Source organism: Podarcis vaucheri (assembly GCF_965113315.1).
Source record: "Podarcis vaucheri genome assembly, chromosome: 5".
Classification (NCBI taxonomy): domain Eukaryota; kingdom Metazoa; phylum Chordata; class Lepidosauria; order Squamata; family Lacertidae; genus Podarcis; species Podarcis vaucheri.
Window position 1 is genome coordinate 84,513,173 of NC_138763.1, and position 20,389 is coordinate 84,533,561.

Below are 20,389 nucleotides of genomic sequence, written 5' to 3' on the forward strand. Positions count from 1 at the left end.
CGACTCCGGAGGCAGCTAGCGCGCCCCCCCAGATGTTGCGCCCGGTGTGGCCGGCACCCCTGGCACCCCCCACGCTATGCCACTGCCAAGGACAACTTCAATACGTAGGCAAGTTGATAGCGAAGCAAAGCTTCCTTCAGGCAAAAAGGTGGGGCATAAATATAATGATGATTATGATGATGTCAGACTATAAAAAGGCTTTAAAGGTAGAGACTAGCACTATAAATTGCACTCAGAAGCAGATTAGTAGCCAGTGAAGTTCTTTATGCAGTGGTGTAATAGGTTCAAAATGATCACTTGGAAGTGGAAAAATAGAAGCGGCTTTCTTAATTGAATGCAGCTTTCAAATAGTCTTCAAGGGTAGCCCCATGGGCAGCCCATTATAGTAGTCAATCTGAGATATTTCAAGGGCATGGATAACTGTGGTCAGGTTGTCATGACGATCAACCCAACCCCTCTCCACACAAAGCATTATGATGTCACAATGTACATAATACATCTTATAATATATATGGGATTATATGGCGTATTTGGTTGGCAATGTAATATGCTTCTATGTTGGGGATTCCCCATCCTCCTTCTGAGGTGGGGAGGTGCAGGTATTTGGGGCTTATTCTTGGTTTTTTATGTGAGAAGATAAGAGAGTGTAGTTTTCTCTGCCAACTGCGGAGTTGGGTTGAGGGGATCCAGATTGGGAGGGTTTGGAATAGGTAGGTTAGTTTTGGGAGTGTGATCATTTTGATCATGGCTATTTTGTCTGAGAGAGTGAAATTCATGTTATTCCATCTCTTTAGGTCTGTTAATTTGTCGCCACAGGGGCTTGTAGTTGTGGAGGTACAATTTATTGAGGTTTCTGGTTATTTGTACCCCTAGGTATCTGAACTTGGTGTGGCAAAGTTTTATTTTGGTGACCTTAGTGAGTTCTTTTTGGGTGTGAGGAGGGGTGTTGAAGCACATAGCTTCTGACTTTGTAAAATTTACCTGTAGGCCCGACACCATTGCAAATGTGTTGAGTTCTCTGATTAGGGAGGTTGTTGTTTATGGGGTCTGGTGTTGTGACCATTAGGTCGTCTGCAAAGAGCCCTAATTTATAGGTTCTGCCTTTTATTTTCACTCCCTTGATGTCTGTGGCTGTTCGAATTCAGATTGCTAAGGGTTCCAGAGCCAGGATAAATAAGAAGGGAGACAGTGGGCACCCTTGTTTCGTGCCTCTTTCGACAGCTATAGTATTAGAATCCATATTGTTAGTTCTGCATTTTGCTGAGGCTTGTTTGAGGATTTGTAGGAAGTTGGGGCCAAATTTCATGTTAGTTAGTACTGCTAATACGTATTTCCACTCTAAGCAATTGAAGATGTGCTGTTGAGTCATTCTGCTCAAAGGAAACCTGCAGCTACTGTCAACTGCCTTGTGGCCAAAAAATAAAATAAAAATGGCTCTCACACTCACAAACTTGCTGAGAAAAACAACAACAACCAGGACAAAAGGACATTTAAATACATGGGTTCCAGGTGATTGAATATTAGGGGGGGGCACAGAAAATTAAATGGCAGCCCCCTCTAGCCTCCACCCACCCCGACTACAGACCTGGCTGCATCATGGATTCTTCCCATGGGACCTAGAACCACTGATGTCACAAACAAGTGCATGGAAGACAAGACATGGCAGAGCAGCAGCTGCCTCCTTCCCTTGGTCCACCTCTCTAAGTGTTGTCTATGCTAACTGGCAGTGGCTCTCCAGGGTGACAGACAGGTGCCTTTGCAGCCTAACCTGGAAAGAGGTTTGAACTGTATGCAAGGTATGTACTCTGCCAGTGAGCTACAGCCCTTCTGTCTCCTAAAGTTAATTAAATGCACCAGCTTTGCAACCACGGCGCTGCATTCTAACTCAATTAAACTAGTGGGAAAGTTGGCAGCAGTTGCCGAACGAATGCTCCATTTGCTGCTTTATGAGATCAGAACCCTTAAAGTGCACTTATAAAATAGTCTGCTCTCATTATTCTACACTTAGAAGAGAGGCAGTCTTACAAATTAAGGCTGGGAGAGACAACTGGCGGCTCAGGAGCCAAGTCTAGGCCCCAAGCACGGTCCCTGAACCCCAAGCCCTGTTCCTTATGCATCTTAGCCGCTTCCTTCCAAGCCAAGGTAAAGGCAAGGGGCTTTTTAATCTTCTCCACCAGTGTGGACAGCAACAGATGTTCTCGCAACGTTGTCTCCTTATTATCCATCCCACCTGCTGGCTCCGGTGCTGGAAGATCCAAGGCGTCAGGCAAATGCGAGCAGCTGCAGAGAGGGTTAATGGGCCCTTTGCCCTTAGCTTGGATGGGAGTGAGTCAGTGGCCAAAACCAATGCTGTTGGTCCTTGCTTGATCCAAATATGGAACCTGTTAAACATTAGTTGCCAACTAAGGCATTGTTTCTCAGACTTGGATCTCTAGCTCGACTACAACTCCCACCATTCCTAGCTAGCACAACCAGTGGTCAGGGATGATGAGAGTTGTAGTCCAACAACAGCTGGAGACCCAAGTTTAAGAAACACAGAACTGAGATTAAAAACTCAACATATATATTTACCGTATTTTTTGCTCTATAAGACTCACTTTTTCCCTCCTAAAAAGTAGGGGGAAATGTGTGTGCATCTTATGGAGTGAATGCAGGCTGCACAGCTATCCCAGAAGCCAGAACAGCAAGAGGGATCGCTGCTTTCACTGCGCAGCAATCTCTCTTGTTGTTCTGGCTTCTGAGATTCAGAATATTTTTTCTTGTTTTCCTCCTTCAAAAACTAGGTGCGTCTTACGGTCTGGTGCGTCTTATAGAGCGAAAAATGCGGTGTTTTTCACAAGAGGGTGAAATGATTATAAGTTGAAAGATCCAAGTTGAGAATCTGGTATGGACAAGCAGAATGTGAATAAGAAAAGGGCAATGGGAGTAGCATGATAAGGGAAGCTGAAGACAGGTTTTCAGGGCTGAAAAAAAAAGGGGGAAGGATGAGCAGACTCTGCAAGCTGAAATTCCAACTCCATTCCCAGAAAGTTCAGAATTCAATTTCTCCCTAGTGCTGATCCCATCATAATGAAAGAATAGCTTGCAAATGAAGATGGAAGAAGTGGGTCTGATGCAAGCTGACAGCACGAAACTACACAAAGCAAATCAGCCCACCATTTTTTTCTCATTTCTGCAGGGGGGAAAACTGCTTTTCCACACTGCAGCCTGCAAGGGTTCCCTTTATATTTTCAAATAGAAAACTGATCACTTGGCTGCAGCTTTCTCTGGTTCCCTCATCACATCACCATATTGCTAGGAAAATGTCTCTTAACCTAACTCTTCTGCTAATCAAGAGTTTAATAACCGCTAATTACAAAACTCTCAGTGAATCTCATAACTGGTAGAAAGAGACAAGTGCATACCCCCCCTGCTGGTGTCAGAACGAATTTTTCCTCATTTAATTTTGCAAGCTTTTCAGTTACTGAAAAAATGGCAACCAGCTGCTAACTCATATTGTTCTGTTTTAAGGCACTTGGGTGTGCTTGAAATTATCTGAATATTTATTGTCTTCTCACGTTTCTACAATATCTCAAAGCAACATGCAATCAAATTAAACACATGTAAAAAGAACAAAACACACGTAAAAAAGGAAACTAAAAATACCAGCACTAAACCAGAATAAATGAAAGGTGGCAACAGAAATATTTGCAAATAAAGTTTGCAGGCTGGATGGTAATTTCAGTTTTCCTTTTGGCAACAAATAAAAATTTAAATGTTGAACAAGAAATAAATCAGAAACTTTTACCTAATAATAACTTGAGGTATAATCCAATGTAGAAAAAACACTCTAGAGCATTGAACACATAACAAAGATTTAAGTAGATAAGGGAATTATGTTACATACATTCCATTTTGAATAAGGTTTCTAAAGAGAAGTCCTAGATATGGTTCCTTAGAGTCAGAGCTTTCTAACATATCCTTGCCCCAATATTCAGAGGCAAATGTGGCCATTCATTAAAAAAACCAAAAAGAACTGGTAACAATGTGTCTTTAGCTATAAGACACATTGTTAAGTTTTTTGTTTTGTTTTTTGTTTCCATATTTTGTTACAAAAAGAATGTGTTTCCAAAAAACGCTTTTATGCCTATAAATGGTATTAGTAACACTCAAGAGGCAGGGATACTGTAAATGGAGGCTTGAGAATCCAGGTTGCTCCTACACTAAAACTTTTTTCTTTGTTTCTGCTTTGTTCTCAGAGCAGCTGGGGAATTAGTGATGAATTGCTCTTTAATTAGTCAGCTTTTGTTGGTGGGGGAGTGCCTTACTAGTTTCCATTTATATTTATTTTTCTTTGAAACCAAACTAGCATTAACAACAATAACACCAACAATATTATTTCATTTATGAATCACTTCTCACGAGGCATACCAAAATGATTTATAATATAATTAAAACATGCATAAAACTGTGTAACACACACATATATAATGATGCAAGAATATCAGGAACTAAAGCCAACAGTCCATATACCTCCTGCAAGGAACGGAAGTTCATGAATTAAGGGGCAATTACGGGGCAATTCCCAAGTTACAATGAACAGGAAGAAATAACAGAAGTGGAAGCTACAAGAAGAAAATGTTCAATTAAAGGCTCAGTAGGCCTTACTAGCACTCTGCCTCTTCCCACTAGACAGCCTAGTGCTTAAATAGTGATTATTATATCATATTATATTACATTATTTTTTAAAACAGATCTGAAAAACCATGGATAAATAACACATCAAACACTGAACTGCAGTGATTTGGCAACAGCAGCTTACAAGACCAGAACAAATTTAGCTTCAGCAGTAAAGATGTGTAATGTACACACCATTTTTGTGTGGAGATATTACAGTTGGGTGTGAGAGAATAGTGGCTTTCCTGTGGCCACTCAGTGAGTCTGTGGCTATAGTAGCTTTGAACTGGAGATTTCCTGGTTCACACCACACATTCTCAGTCACCTTACCGTAGCAGCTCACTTGTTGAATATGTTTGTGTGTACACTACTATGCAGTATCTAGTATTTAATATAATGGCACCGTCCCAAACACAGCTGGATTAGGTAGGAAAGGGGAGAGGGGAGACATAGGTGGAAGGCAGAGCTAAGGCTAATGTATTCATGGTCTAAGACAGAATTGTAAATAGCCACACAACAAGTCCTCTGAGCCAAGTCAGAAGCCCAAGCAATGAAGATCAGAAACTTCACAAAAGCAATTTCCTTTTATTTCGTTTAGGCCATATGAATAACACGGATATATATATAAGCAATGGGCTTGTAAACTTTTTCATGGACTGGTAGCTTTTCTTGACTGATTTGCAAAGCCAGTCAAAATCCCCGAGTTTAGTCCTAAAGCCCTGAGGAGGAACAAATCCACCTCTCAAATCCAACATCTTCTAACCTTTAATGATCTCTTACCCCACAACTTATAGGATGAGAAAACTCAGGTGCTCTGTTAGAAAAGGGATGGAGAGGTAAAGGAAGAGGAATAAGAGGCTAATGAATCAGTGTATTTAGCTGCACAGCCTCCACCTCCTCCTCCCCAAACCAGCCATCCTTAGGGATGCAGGCAGCAATTTAAAATGCCAGTGGAAAAATATTCTGCTGCACCAGAGTTGACATACCGTCAAACAGCCCATCAGACTCTGTTCAAAGGGCCTCTGGAACGCTCTCGGATCGCCACACCAATCCAGGAGTTCTGTAGCTGCATTGTGGAAGTTGGCAGGATTCTGTAAGTGCTGGGAGAGAAGGGAAATTAAATATAATTAGGTAAATAGATGCTCTCCAACTAAATGCGTTTTAGATTAGGTATTTTATAGGTACAGCTGGCACAGGTTATATACACAGTATCTAATTTTCTCTCTCACGGATACGTACCAAAATCCGTAACCAATCCTGGCACATAACGTCCAACTGTAGTTATTTGACCTGGCTGAATGCCACCATCTTTGCTTTGGCAACTGGACCCAACAGTGTTGCTAATAGATACATAGCCTCAAAGTTCTGAAAACTACAATATTTGTCTGCATATTCTCACTAGAATCCTGACAATCCTTTCACACTATGTCTAAAACCAGAGACATAGGCTATGCTTACCAATTACTCCTTTGTCTATATATAAAGTAATAGAATGAGTTCACGTCCATCTGCTCTCTTTCCTCTTCCTTCTTGGTTACAACATTGATATGCAAAATATGCTAACAGTACAAAGCTGCAGCATACAAATTGGACTCTCTCTCTCATATGCCATATATCCATTGTGGTCTTTCACAGTACTGAGCACTTTTTTTTTTAGCCAATAGTCTACACATTTCTTAGCCAGTGAGACCTGGCTTTACTGGGTCCGCCTCAGTCTCCCAGGCTAACTAACCTACCCATGCTAGGATGATGAAAGGTGGTGCAAGCCCTCCTGAGCTACTCGAAGGAAGGGCGAGGTACAATAGTAATAAAGTGGAAAAAATAATAAATGGAGGGAAACTACTGCATCTAAGTATTTCAGTGACGATGACAGAAAGTGAACATATTGAAGATTACAGAAGAAAGATCACACTGCTTCTCCACCATAGCAGAAAAAAAGAATTTATCTCCTATTATGCCTAGGAGGAAGAAGTGAATTTGTGCCTGATGGACACCTGCTGAGTTAATGCATTCTTCGCTATCTCATTCTCTGTGGGACTGACCAAATCACAGCCATGTTCTACGGAGTTCAGTTTCTGCCCTTTTACATCAAAGTACTCTAACCATGAAAATTATTAAGAAATTTAGAAGATGGAAAGGATTTTGCCCTTAAATCTCTACATAATTTGCTTTCAAACCCCTTGAGAAGAGACCACTGTAATGGATGTTTATATATTCCATCTCTTTCCCTATCTTATGTAATTTCTACAAGGACTTGGTATTCACTTCAGTAACTAAAGTTCTATATATTTCTTTGGCGCTTATACAGTAAATGCAAACATAATATAATATGTACCACAACAGAGGACTACACTGCATATATATCATACAATACATAAGGGCCTACAAACACAGTAACTTCAACTGGAAGGGTGGGAGCAGCAGTTCTGTGGGCTTCTTAACAGTCCGTTGTCAGTATGCTCACTTAACAATGATTCAGAACAATTTTGGGGGGTAAAGCCAATGCAGTTAAACTAGTGTAGCACTACAATACATTTCTAGAATAGAAAAGCTGTGGACTAGCTATATAAAAGACACATTCTCACCCCTACCATCTACTGAGTTGCTCTCCTGAGAAAGGAAACACTGCTATAGTTAGTAGTAAGAGAAACATCCACTTCTCCTTATTGTTCAAATTCTGCACCAGGAAAATTATTATTCAGTAAAACTAAAATAAAGAACTATTATTTTGCGTCCTGTGGTGCAATTTACATACTGTATCCTTACTCCTCCCTTATCATTTTGACAGAACCTGACATTTTAGAGGGAACAAAGAGTGTGGACAGTAGGCATATATAAGGAGATATAACTCAGCTAACTGGAGTGGCATAATTGTCAAATCTGAGCTACAATCGGGAAGTCCCTTGGTTAAATTTCACTTTGTGCCCTAAGTTACTGTTCCCTCAGCCCACCATCTAAATAAAACATAATACTGTTAACTGATATGTCATAATGATTACCAAGGTAATGTAAGTTAAATGCTTTGAACATCTGCAATGCCTTACATAACTACTATTACTACAGAGGTGGGTTTAGGGCAGCATGACTGGTTCTGCCGCACTGGGTGCTGATCCTAGGGGATGCACAGGGCACCACAACTATGACAAAGTGAAGGCGGGAGGCGGGCACTGAATGTTGGCCTCGCACAGGGCATCGCTGAAATTTGAAAGACCCAAGTCTGCCCCGATTATTATGCTTATTGGTGTTATATCTTGGCAGGAGAATTTGCCTCTCTTCAAGGCAATGCAACTTGCCCCATGAATATAAACAGAGCCTGCAGGTGCCAGTACCCAAATATTTCAGTATAGATGTTGAAAAGCGATCTGTTGATTGAATCAGCTTAAACTCAGTGCTTTCCCACAGTAAATCCATAATGTAGACTCTCCTCAATTTCAACTTAGCTGCAATTTCTATGCTGAGCATGTGAAGCCTATTTGGTATTAAGGCTTGCCTGAACTATGTGGGGTTCTGTGTGTACAGAATACCTGGTGCTTGGTAGCCTGCTGAGCATTTTCCAGACAACATTACCCTAGCAAGAGCTTCTACTGTTTAGGAGTTTTGTGTTAGGAGCGAGTGTTAAGGTTCTGGGCATTCAAACCCCTGTGCTGAATTGCTGAAATTGCACTTAGCATTTCTTTGTGCACAGTTCAATATATGTGAAAGTGCTAGATGGGATAGGAGTAATTCTGCAGGAATCCTGGGGGAAGCTGGGAAATTGTCCATGGAATTCACCCCACCCCCCATATCTTTCCTTGTGAATTGTGAATGAACGCAATAGAGGTCAAATTGGACAAGTGGAATGACTACAATGGGCCTGTTCATATTTAACAAGCCATGGCTAAATGATTTACTGGGATTATGTCCAATTACTCTTACTTTGCTCCTTCCCAGTTGCAACTGGGAGCAGCCATAAGCCATGTTTTGTTGTTATATCTGAACTGTGATCATAGTTTCTCCCTAGCAAATCATCATCATCATCACCAAGTCAACAACAAATCATGGCTTCATGTTGAGTAGTGAGCATGGTTTGTTCAGGAGACATAAACCACGATCCTGGGTCTGAACATAACAACAAGCCAAGGCTTAATGGCTTGGTGCTCCTGTTTGCAGCAGCATAGGAACAAAGCACAAGTGATCCTGACAAGCCATTAACTGTGGTTTATCATTATGTGCAAACAAGGTCAATATTAGCCAAAGTTCTAATTAACTTTTTTTCAGGTGACTACCCCAAGGAAGCACACAAATTTATGTGCACAGCTCTTGAGGCTTGCTAAAATAGTATGTTAACAATTCTTAGTTTCTTAATGTCTTTTTTCCATAAATCTAAATGTAACAGTTGTCATGCCTTAAAACGCTTAACATGATTTTCCAAGTGGAAAACTGAACATTTAAACCACACTAACTACACTTTATTGATTCCCCCCCCCTTCTAATCAAGTATTTCTGTTCAAATACTTCTGGGAAATCCTTTCAGGTGTTTTTAGTTGCGCTTACTAAATGTAAATCGAATAAACATGCTAAATCAAATCTCCATCAATTTAGGGTAGCAGAATACTTTCTGGAAAACTTTCTGATTCACTTTTTTTTGCAAACCGTACTTCAGCTCCTCTAACCACCCCAATGCCATTTATTTGTATAGTACTTTAAAAAAAATCAGTCAAGGGGGTGACTTCTCTCTTACTGCACTGTAGTTGGAAAACCTTCATTAATATCCCTACCCCAAGGTGGACTCCTTGGCAGTGCAAACTTCAACACGCAGCGTCTTTAGCTGTTGTGCATAGTTGGGGCTGGGGGTAGGAAGCCAGGATGCAGATGACTTGGCTGGATCAGGAGAAAGGCGAAGGCAAAGAGCCAGGGAGCAGGCAAACAGACCAGACAGTATTCAGGGAGACATGGGGCTGAGCAACAAGACAAAGGAAAATAAATGACTCAGCAAGGCTCAGACACGAAGCTTGAAGCAGGAGCCCAACAGGAGCTGCTGAGAGACTAGAGCCAAAGAAAGCAAAGAAATTACAGCGGCCTCATATGAGCTTACATTCCAAGGCAGAGCAGATCTGATGGCAAACGGGGCACAGAGAGTGGGGGCACGCTGCAGGTGTGTGTTGAAATGTCTTAGAATCGTAGAATTGTAGAGTTGGAAGGGACCCGGAGGATCATCTAGTCCAACCCCAGGAAAATGTAGCTGCCCAATGTGGGAATTGAACCTGCAACCTTGGTGTTATCAGCACCACGCTGTAACCAACCAGGCTCGCACCCAGACTGGGAAGGGAGGGGGAAGAGAAGAATGAACACAATGGCACAACACTTTCAACAGACCAAGGCCCTAAAACACTGAATTCAAATGTATGTATGCACTGAGTTTTAAGAAGCCAATAAAAATAGAACTTTTGCAGATTGAAATCTGACTGAAATCTGAAGGGCATCACAGAGGTAGGTAGAGAACCTACCTATAGTGCCGAATGAAGTTTGAGATGTGTGACAAGAGACACTTCTTTAAGCAGAGAAGACAAAACAGATGGCATCACATGCCAATATGTTTTAGATTCTGCACAAGAGCAGTAATAGTTGAAATGAAGAGCACTCAGGGCTCAAGTTATCTTATCAAGGCACAAAGAAATGACAGCAACAATATGGAACAAAATAATCACACTGCAAGCTCTCTGCTTAGCTTGATTTGCTACTGAAGGAAATAAGTGCAGAATCTTAATATAGGATAATGCATATTTGGGGGCAGGGTATTTTTCTTTTCTTTGCAACATGTCAGACTCTGAAGACACGGAGCTAATTTGCCACATCTTAACTGCTCCTCAAAAGGAATGTCATGCAAATATGGCCTGTTTGAGTAGCAAACTACTTAACTATGCTAAACAAGTTACTGCATTTATTTATGGGATGCCGTGCCAAATTATGAAGGCTGACTCAAGCTGCCTGTTTGTTTTGCCCAGTTACATCTGCTCTGCTTCTTGCTTTAATTGAACTGCTAAACAGCAACACAACTAATGATGTGGGTGCTGAATGAGTGCGTTTGCATTTACGTCAATCAAGGGTCGCCTAGGGCCCCTTCATATATTGCTGCAGTGGCATGGAAGCTGCTTTCTGAGGGTTTCTTCCTCTGCTGCCACGGTACTACTTAAGAATCCCAAAACACATGGGTGGGGCCAATCATGTGGGCTGATGATCTGGTAGAAAGGACCTGTGAGGCTGGAGCCACACACATGCTTGCAATATTACTGGGGTGTTCATAAGAAGATGCCACAGGGAAGCAGCCCCAACATTGCCATGGAATGCCCTCCCATCAGATGTGAAGGAGATAAAGAACTACACAATTTTTAGAAGACATCTGAAGGCAGCCTTCTTCCAGGAAATTTTTAATGTTTGATGTTTTTATATGTGTTGGAAGCTGCCCTGAGTGGTTGGGGCAACCAAGCCAAATGGGTGGGGTATAAATATAATATAAAATAAGGTAAGATAAAATAAAATAAAATAAAATAAAATGAATAATAATTGTAATGTATGAAGGAACCGGTCGAGTAATAAAATTACATACACAGTCAACCATTAGGAAAGCAGTGGGTGCCAGCCTCTCCCCAAAACTACTTGAATGACACCTCAAATTCACCCATACAAACCACTCAGAAAGAAAGAAGCAATTGCTACCAATCAGCGTCAACCTTTCAAAAAATCCTGGCATTGAGTCTCAGTGTCTAAAAGTCACACACACACACACACCCCACACACAAATGGAGGGAAGTAGTTTGTTTCTTTTAAACTGTATTTTTGCCACTGTCTGGCAGCAACATTAACAAAACTCTTCTGAGTGTCTGATGATTCCCATTCTCTATTACTTTACATCACAACATAGCATCTTTCCAAAGGATTTTCTTGGGTGTGGGGATTGATAAAAGTGTAACCATGATAATGGATATCCCTTTAAGCTGCAATCCTATGCAAACTTCCTTGAGAGTAAGCAATGGAGCTTACTTCCAAATAATGCGTATCTAGGATTTGGCTGAAAATAATGTCAAAGGGACTCAGGTGGCACTGTGGGTTAAACCACAGAGCCTAGGACTTGCCGATCAGAAAGTTGGCGGTTCGAATACCCGCGACAGGGTGAGCTCCCATTGCTCAGTCCCAGCTCCTGCCAACCTAGCAGTTTGAAAGCACGTCAAAGTGCAAGTAGATAAATAGGTACCGCTCTGGTGGGAAGGTAAACGGTGTTTCCGTGTGCTGTTCTGGTTCGCCAGAAGCGGCTTAGTCATGCTGGCCATATGACCCAGAAGCTGTACACCAGCTCCCTCGGCCAGTAAAGCGAGATGAGCGTCGCAACCCCAAAGTCGGTCACAACTGGACCTAATGGTCAGGGGTCCCTTTACCTTTACCTTTAATGTCAAAGCAGCTGCAATTCAGCCACCACTGCTAGTGAGCATCTGATCATGAATTTCGTGTGTGTGAGAGAGACAAAGTGTGGGTCTGAGAGAGAGTCAAATAAAATGTTAGATGTGAATATAATGGTTTTCTCTGGACCAAAAGAAATCCATAAAGGGCTTGCAAATCACTCACTGTAATTCTTAATGTAGCTTTTTATTAGTCCAAAGCCCCAGAAGCTGTGTTAGCAATCAGAGTACTGTGATATCAACCCCCTTCCATTGTATGCACAGGAAACAGTTCATTCACAAAGTCTTTTCCTTCCTCACTCCTCACTTCCTCATTTCCCTGGCTACTACGGAACTAAAATGGGACAGCAGGCTGAGATACTGGAAAGCATTTTTGATATGGATGTTCAGGACACAATTCTTTGTATTATGTTTGAACAACATTTTGACCCCTAGACCCCTTTTAAAAGAAGGTAAGAAAGATGTAACACACCCTGTAATGCAATCTATCTGCCTTAACTATTGAGATACCACCACAAAACATATTACACACATTTATGACACAATCCTCTATGACGCTTGTTGCAAGCAAAAGATCAAGCATGGCCTACAATGCAATATCTGAAGCAAGCCTTCTCAAAACATTGTATTTTGCTATTTTATTTCAAGTTAAACCCATGCAGACCCTGAATATTTCCTCTGTAAGTGTGAGAGTATGCGTGACCAAATAGAAGTTTATCTGTGATCAAATGGAGGTTGGCAGAAGAATGGGTATGGGTTTTGAAAGGGGCATGATACCCAGTACAGTGGTGCCCCGCAAGACGAACGCCTCGCGAGACGAAAAACTCGCAAGACGAAAGGTTTTTTCGTTTTCCAGTTGCTTCGCAAGACGAATTTCCCTATGGGCTTGCTTCGCAAAACGAAGCTTGCCCCCGCACCCCGGACCTCTTTTGAAGCAAGGGGTGGTGGGGAGAAGATCGCTTCTCCCCGTTGCCAGCCCCGCAATCTCCGGGGACAGAGGGGAAGGCGCGCGCACACCTTCCCCTCTGTCCCCGGACCCCTTTTGAACCAAGGGGCGGCAACGGGGAGAAGCGATCTTCTCCCCGCCCCCCTTGCTTCAAAAGAGGGGACAGAGGGGAAGGCGCAGACCCCTTTTGAACCAAGGGGCGGCAACGGGGAGAAGCGATTCACCCCACTGCCCCTTCCCTTGCTTTAAAACAGGTCCCCTCTGTCCCCGGACGGTCTCCATAGGAACGCATTGATTGATTTTCAATGCATTCCTATGGGAAACCTCGCAAACTCGCAAGAAGAAAAAACTTGCGGAACGAATTAATTTCGTCTTGCGAGGCACCACTGTATTTTATACATTTAGCTCAATCCTATAAAAGGGAAGCACACTCAATTTAATGGGGCTTACACCTAAGAAAAATAGTCCATAGGGGCTGCAGCCTATATACGCAAATCAGGCTACCCAGGCATTGAATAAATGGATACCTTGGGCTCAGAAGAAGAAGAAGAAGAGTTTGGATTTGATATCCCGCCTTTCACTCCCCTTCAGGAGTCTCAAAGCGGCTAACATTCTCCTTTCCCTTCCTCCCCCACAACAAACACTCTGTGAGGTGAGTGGGGCTGAGAGACTTCACAGAAGTGTGACTGGCCCAAGGTCACCCAGCAGCTGCATGTGGAGGAGCGGAGACACGAACCCGGTTTCCCAGATTACGTGACTACCGCTCTTAACCACTACACCACACTGGCTCAGTCTTTCTGCTTTTGCTCAGGAGATGGTAGAAGCTCTCAATGACTAGAGCCTTCCATTAAACATGGAAATAATGACACTATCCTGGGATGTGCAGTCGTAAATTTGTTCTAGGCTGCACTCTTAGTTTATGCAGTGCAACTGTGAAGCCCAGCAGAAACCATAATGAACAGTGCACCTAGAAGTTGGCTCTACACAGGAACAATTGCAATGTGTGACGTGGGGGTTGGGAGAGAAGACTGCTGGCAAGGTTCACACAACACTGGTAAGCCAAGGTATGGCTTACCACCACAGTGGAAATGTGCAGTGACCCAGTGAGAAGCTCACACCCACTTTGCTCCTTTGCAGGCTTTTTATCTCACTGTGGGACAGCAGCTAAGTCAAGATGTTTTGGCTTAGCATGCCATCTGAACCCAGAACACATGGTTAAAATTTCTCCTCCTTAACCTCAATCTGTAGCACAAACCTTGGATACAGATCATGGTTAAAGAGGAGAGGCCAAACCTTATGCTGGATGCAGTGCTATGCTAAAAAGTCCTGGGAGGAGCAAAGTGGATGCAATTTCCTCCTCAGGAGCCAGCACATTTGTGCCAAGTCCGTTTGGCTTACCATGATGTGCAAATGCAACCAAAGAGGGGGATATTCAGTGAAGTTAAAAGTCTGAAAGCCTCTCCCACAGATGATACTGAGCTGAGCAAAAGCAAATTAATTAGGTACTATGTGAGATCCCAAAAGTGTTGAAGAAGTCAAGCAGCTCCGCTGCAATAGTCTAGTTATGAAGTTGAAGCAAATTTAGATTCTGGAGACCTGTGTCAGTTCCTCTTCAGCAGCAAAATGCACAACTCCTTACAGAAAAAAGATGCATTGCAAGAAGGTTTGATCAGTCACAGAATAGGTACAAGTCTGAGGACACAGTAAGAATAGCAAAAATTAGAGAGTGATTAAAATTAAATTAAATTAAATTAAATTAAATTACAGGAGGAGGGGAAACCAATCCTGAGCAGACAAACTGGTCACTACTGCATTACGACATTATTACAGTGAAGCAAGGAAGGAATTCTATGACAAACTGCCACCATGATTCTAACAACAGATATTTGGAAATATATGAATGAGGCTGAGAGTCACTTGTCACTACTCATCAACATTTTTCTTCAGTACCACATACGAACCTGAACTGCCCAAGGTTGACAAATATCTTCTTTAGGCAAGTGGATTCTTTATGGTTCAAAAAAGAAGCTGATAATAGAAACCAACCCCCCTAACTCCACATGTTAAAAAAAGACAATGCTGCATCATGGCTAAGAACAGCAGCTGTGGCTCACATAATCCTTGGTTCAAATCCCATTTCTCTCTCATTTCCCCCTCCCCAGCAATTTGAGAACAATACTTACAGACCACTGGTCTAGATTTGTGTGTCCTTCTACATTGGACTACAGTTTTAAAAGAGCTGGGTCCCTGGGATAGGGTATGATATAATCTGAACAAAGACACAACTAAATAAGCTCTCTACCACACAAATAGATTGTTAACATGCTACATGAACACTGGTTTCAATGTGTTTCAACCTAAGCACACACAAAGCTGAGAAAAATTGGTCTGAATGGTCCTTCTTTGGGGCAGTGAAAAATGGGCTCATTTACGGTCACTTTGGCTTGAACCATGAACTCTTTTTTGAGGGGAACCAGGGGAGTTATCAAACCAGGGCATCATGCTAGCTGTGAATGTGACCACCCTACACTTTAGTGTGTACACAGCCCCCTCCTCAGTTGATCTACACAGATTACCCCTCTGAGTTCATCAAATGATCAATCGGAGGACTAGGGAGGGATGGTTTGCATTGCATCAGGGCTACCCCAGCACTACGGCTCCTTTATATTTCTTTTTGTCACCACTGTCAAAATTTGGTGGGTTCTTGATGGTTTGCATAAAAAATCCTTGGTGGGCTGGATAAAGGCTATCCGCTCCTGTTCTGTGTGCAGCTACTTCAAGATAATTTATTTGCATTAAAAAAGAAAAAGGAAAAAAACCTAGAGAATTAAACAAGTGCAGAAATTGAAAGGAAGATCTAGAATGTAATGAAATAAGAATTCAATTAGGGTAACTATGGATGACATATACTCGGTTCCCTCCTTGCCTCTGGGGTCAACCCTCTGTGCTTGTTAGATAAAGGGTACCACTTAGCACACAAGGCATTTTTACCCCTCCTGCAGAAAGCACTTCAAACTGCCTGTGACCAGTGGCGTAGCGTGGGGGGTGCAGGGGGGGCCGGCTGCACCGGGCGCAACATCTGGGGGTTAGGGTTAGGGGGCGCAAATCCACGGGTTAGGGGGCACAAATTACTTGCCTTGCCCCGGGTGCTGACAACCCACACTACGCCACTGCCTGTGACTATTTCTCAAATGAATATATTTTGTTATTGTTAAGCATAAACAGTATTCCAGCAAATGCAGAGTACAACAGGAGACATTTGAAATGTATTTAGTTCTATTGACTTAACTGCACACCACCTTGCTGCATTATGCATGCAATGCAACTTAACTGGAGATAAAACATCAAAAAATGTAACAGCAACCAAGACAAGATGCAGTGTGGATAGTGTCATTATTTGGCTTAATCACTAGATGGCACTGGGCTGGGTAGAGTCTGAAGTTTCATGTGATTGTTCTGTTCTTGACTGAGACAGCAAAATTCTCATCTAGCTTCCTATCATGTGTGTCTTTGAGAGCTTTCCTGACAAACGCTAAGTTAAAAGGCAGAGCCATAAAACAACCAAAATGTTTTATTGCCAGTGCCAATGCACATACAAAATCAAATAAAGGAACAGATGAAATTAAACACCAAATACCAGCTGGAAAAGGACAGTTCTTGTAGTGAATCTTATCTCCAACCAGTACCACTGGTGTCTTTGCCACTTTACTCTACCTCTCCTCCAAACCTGAAGTAACACACCCAGTTAAATCTTTAAAACCTCTAACAATATCTCCACATCACCGGTGAAGCTACCCACCAATTCCATTCTTCCTCATAGGAAACGTGGATAATTACTGAATACAGACTCTTTCTAACATAGCTCCACATCCTCCTCTCCTCTTCAGTCTAGATTTTTTAAAGAAAAAAAAAACCACTCAGCAAAGCCTACCTGTCCAAGGCTCTCCTCCAAAACGTAGATTGCGTGCAGACTCTCCTGTTCTTCGTTGCCTGCTTGCGCTAGGGAGCCCATGGATAGATAGTCAGTTGCCAACAGAGGCCTGGTCCTGGGTGCATTTTCCACCTGCTCTCGCAGTTGGGGGAACAACTTTGGACTCGAAGGAACTTTCAAAGTTCCATATGGTTCGTGATGCTGATAAGCCCTACCATCTCTCTTCTTGGGAGCCATACCTTTTCTTATTGACAGCTTGCAAATAAAAACAGAGATGGTCCGTTCAGAGGGAAAAACCAAACTCAAATTTCCAGGAAAAGGAGCAAAAGGCCGCAGCCAGCAATGTAATCAACCATCTCAGAGCAATCAAGTCAGAGAGGAGGGGAAAATATTGTTGACTAGCAGCAGAACCTCTCCTTTACGGTTTTTTTCTGTAAGTAGTTTATCCAAACAGGAAGTACCCAACCCCCTGCCTGCCCCTGCGAAAGAGCGCTAGTTAATTCTTCGGGTTTCTGTGTATTTCAGTGGGGGGAGGGGGCATGCCATATCAGCTTCTCTGTCAGTTAGAAACCAATATCCCAGAGCAGCAAGCATGAGGCAAGGTTTCTGGCAGCTAAGCTCTAACCTGCTCAAGAGGAAATGCTCTATTATGTCACACAGACTAAGTTTTTCCTATAAAGACCACCATGCATTGTTCAAAAACAACATGGGTGTTCCACCCACCAACTTGAAAAGGGCCTGATAGAAACAGCTTGACTTCCATACCACAGTTAATAAAAACTCTTCTGATTTTTAATAATAGATTCTTTTTTCTCTAGAATGCAATGCTAAAAATGCTTTTTGCACATTCCGATAACTAAAAAGAAAAGGAAGTAACTTAACAACCTAAAAGTTGCAGAGATAGAATAAATGAGATACATCAACAAACAGGCTTATGAACCATTCTTAATCACTAAAAGGCTTCTTTCTTGTCTCCCTTGAGTGAGGTTGCTCACTTTAAATTAGCAAACTTTGAACGTGTCAGAGGGCATCAAAGCAGATTAAATAATTATTTTGAGTACTGTTCAGGACAAGTTTGCATGACTTTAGACTCAGCAATGTATTCTGGGCATCCAAGTGCTTGCCAACCCTGTGCATTTTTGCAATTCAAGACAGGCAGGAAAAAGGAAAAGCGGGTACGGCGGGGAGAGAGATATGAGCTGCCATACGCAATGGAGAGCTGAGTTTGGCTTAGATCAGGCATGGCGAAACTTGGCTCTCCAGCTGCTTTCGGACTACAATTCCCATCATCCCTGACCACTGGTCTTGTTAAGTTAGGGGTGATGGGAGTTGTAGTCCCAAGACAGCTGGAGGGCCAAGTTTGGCCTTGCCTGGCTTAGATGATTATGAAGTGCAAAGGCCTAGAGTTAAGAAAGAAGCTTCTCAATAAAGAAATTTTCAGGCTGCCAGGTCACAGAATGCTAGGGTGCCATGAACCGACAGGACAACTGGGAGGCGGAAGAGGAGCCTGGCAAGAGGTATAGCCGGGACTGGGACAAACCGGGGCAAGCTGAGAATGGGGAAGGAGAGGTTGGTGCGGGAAGTACTCACGGGGTGCACAGGAACCAGAGCAGCAGGACTCATCACCAGAGCCAGAGGGGCTCCTGTCTCCACAAACACGGTAGGCTCTGAGGCACAGGGAGCAGCAGGAGGGATACTCCAGGAGCTGAGGCAGGCAAGGGCCCACAGCCAAGCTCACTAGCTGGGCAAGTAAAGCTCACTAGCCCTGGGAGCAGGTGTGTGATTCCTCAGTTGGAACAGGCTTAGAACAGGTGAGGATCACATGCCTCATCAAGCCCAGGTGCTGCAATCAGTGTGCAAAGTATAAAAGGGCAGCAGAGCTGAGGTGCTGTGTCTACTCAGCTGCCCATGTTGAGGGCTTTTGGCCTTGATGCTCCTGGATCGCTGTGGAACTGTGCTCCAGTTTGACTCTAGACTGTATCCTGACGGCTGGACTTTGGCCTTGACAACTTGGATTGACCCTGAACCTCGTTTCCTGACCTTTGGGCTTCACTTGTGTGGATTGAACTTTGGACGTGGCACGCTGACTTGCTGCCAGGTAGGCCAGGGGTTCAGGACATAGGGTGAGCCAATGGCCACCAGCCTGGCTCAGAGGTCGTAGCTTACTGATGCTAAACCTCATAGTACTGAGCTTAGAAGCAGATTCAAATTAGCCAGTAACAAGGCAAAACACAAAATATGGCACTAAACTGTCATTTCCAAGGGCAGCTAAATCCTCAGTCACTGTTTGTTCTAACTCCCTGGTCTGTCTTCTCTCTTGCCTCTGAGCAAGATGGTTTTTTATTACCTGCTATATGATTTTTTAAAAAGTAATCTATACACTTAATCCAGAAGGCAGAAATATCACCTTAGATGAACAGCTCATATAAGGGTGGGGGCATAGGCTGAGACTCAACATATTGTTCAGAAGACCACCCAACTCTACCTAGCAAATGTGAATACTAAAGAAGTTTTCTTCCTGACTTGAAGTCATTATCTTCACATTGCTCATCAACTGCCGGAGCCAAAGAGGGCAGCCTACCAGGATGGGAGATTCAACCATGGTTGGAATGTCAGTCGGATGCCTGTGATTTGCCCGAGAAGCCAAGAATGGCTGGCTGTTATCAGTGCAGCTTTCTCCTGAACATACTCTTACTGTTGGAGAAGCACATTCCAACAGTCAGCCAGACGGGGAAAGGAGACAAAGAATTTGTTAAAGAGGTCGCACAAAGCTAGACAGACGCTAGGATATTTTAGAAGAGACCGAAACAATGTACTAGACATCTGACTGCTTCAGCATTGATGCCTTTGCTTTAAAGCGTGGGTGGATATTGACACTGAGATTAGTGACACCACTCCACTCCTAAAAGCACCAGTGAAACGGAATCAGATTTGACTGTGTCTAAAGTTGACTGTACACTTCAGACTGAAACAATACACGTGAAACAGTCTGTCATTAAGGGCAGGGATAAGTGCCATGTTCCATAACATAGGCAGCATCTGTGGCAACACATATGCCAGAGAGCTGCAGCAAAAGCCCTTAATTTAATTATGTACAATTTGCATGTTTTATATTACTCCTAGTTTTACATAGTGAACATGTAACAACAGTCTAACTCAAACATTTTTACACTCGGATGTGGGGGGCAGGGGTGGAAATGGAAATGCTCAACAGTCATGGAAAAATATTGATAAACATATCACAAATTCACGAAAGCAGGACATAATGAAATCTAGATCCTTGTTGCTTTCATTGTTTCTAAATATTTCACATTTTTCCAAACACATTTTAAAATGTAACTTTGCAACAAGGGAGATAAATTATGCATATGGTCTGGTCAAAGTGAAGCACATTTTAAAATCTCCTTGATCTAAATTTCCCAC

The 20,389-nt window shown here is 42.8% G+C and overlaps 1 protein-coding gene and 1 long non-coding RNA gene across 12 annotated transcripts in view; one reads left to right on the forward strand and one right to left on the reverse strand.

The window, feature by feature from the left end:
- The window catches only part of ZMIZ1 (zinc finger MIZ-type containing 1), a 381,786-nt gene that overhangs the window by 128,782 nt on the left and 232,615 nt on the right, over positions 1 to 20,389 (reverse strand). For all 11 annotated transcript variants that reach the window (XM_082225135.1, XM_082225141.1, XM_082225142.1 and 8 more), the window contains one exon: positions 5,643 to 5,756. In XM_082225135.1, coding sequence (XP_082081261.1) covers positions 5,643 to 5,756 — 114 coding nt within the window. The remainder of the gene's footprint in view (positions 1 to 5,642; positions 5,757 to 20,389) is intronic.
- LOC309533653 lies at positions 1,350 to 4,853 on the forward strand. The gene is made up of 2 exons (XR_014220385.1): positions 1,350 to 1,796; positions 4,734 to 4,853. It is a non-coding gene; the product is annotated as an uncharacterized lncRNA (long non-coding RNA).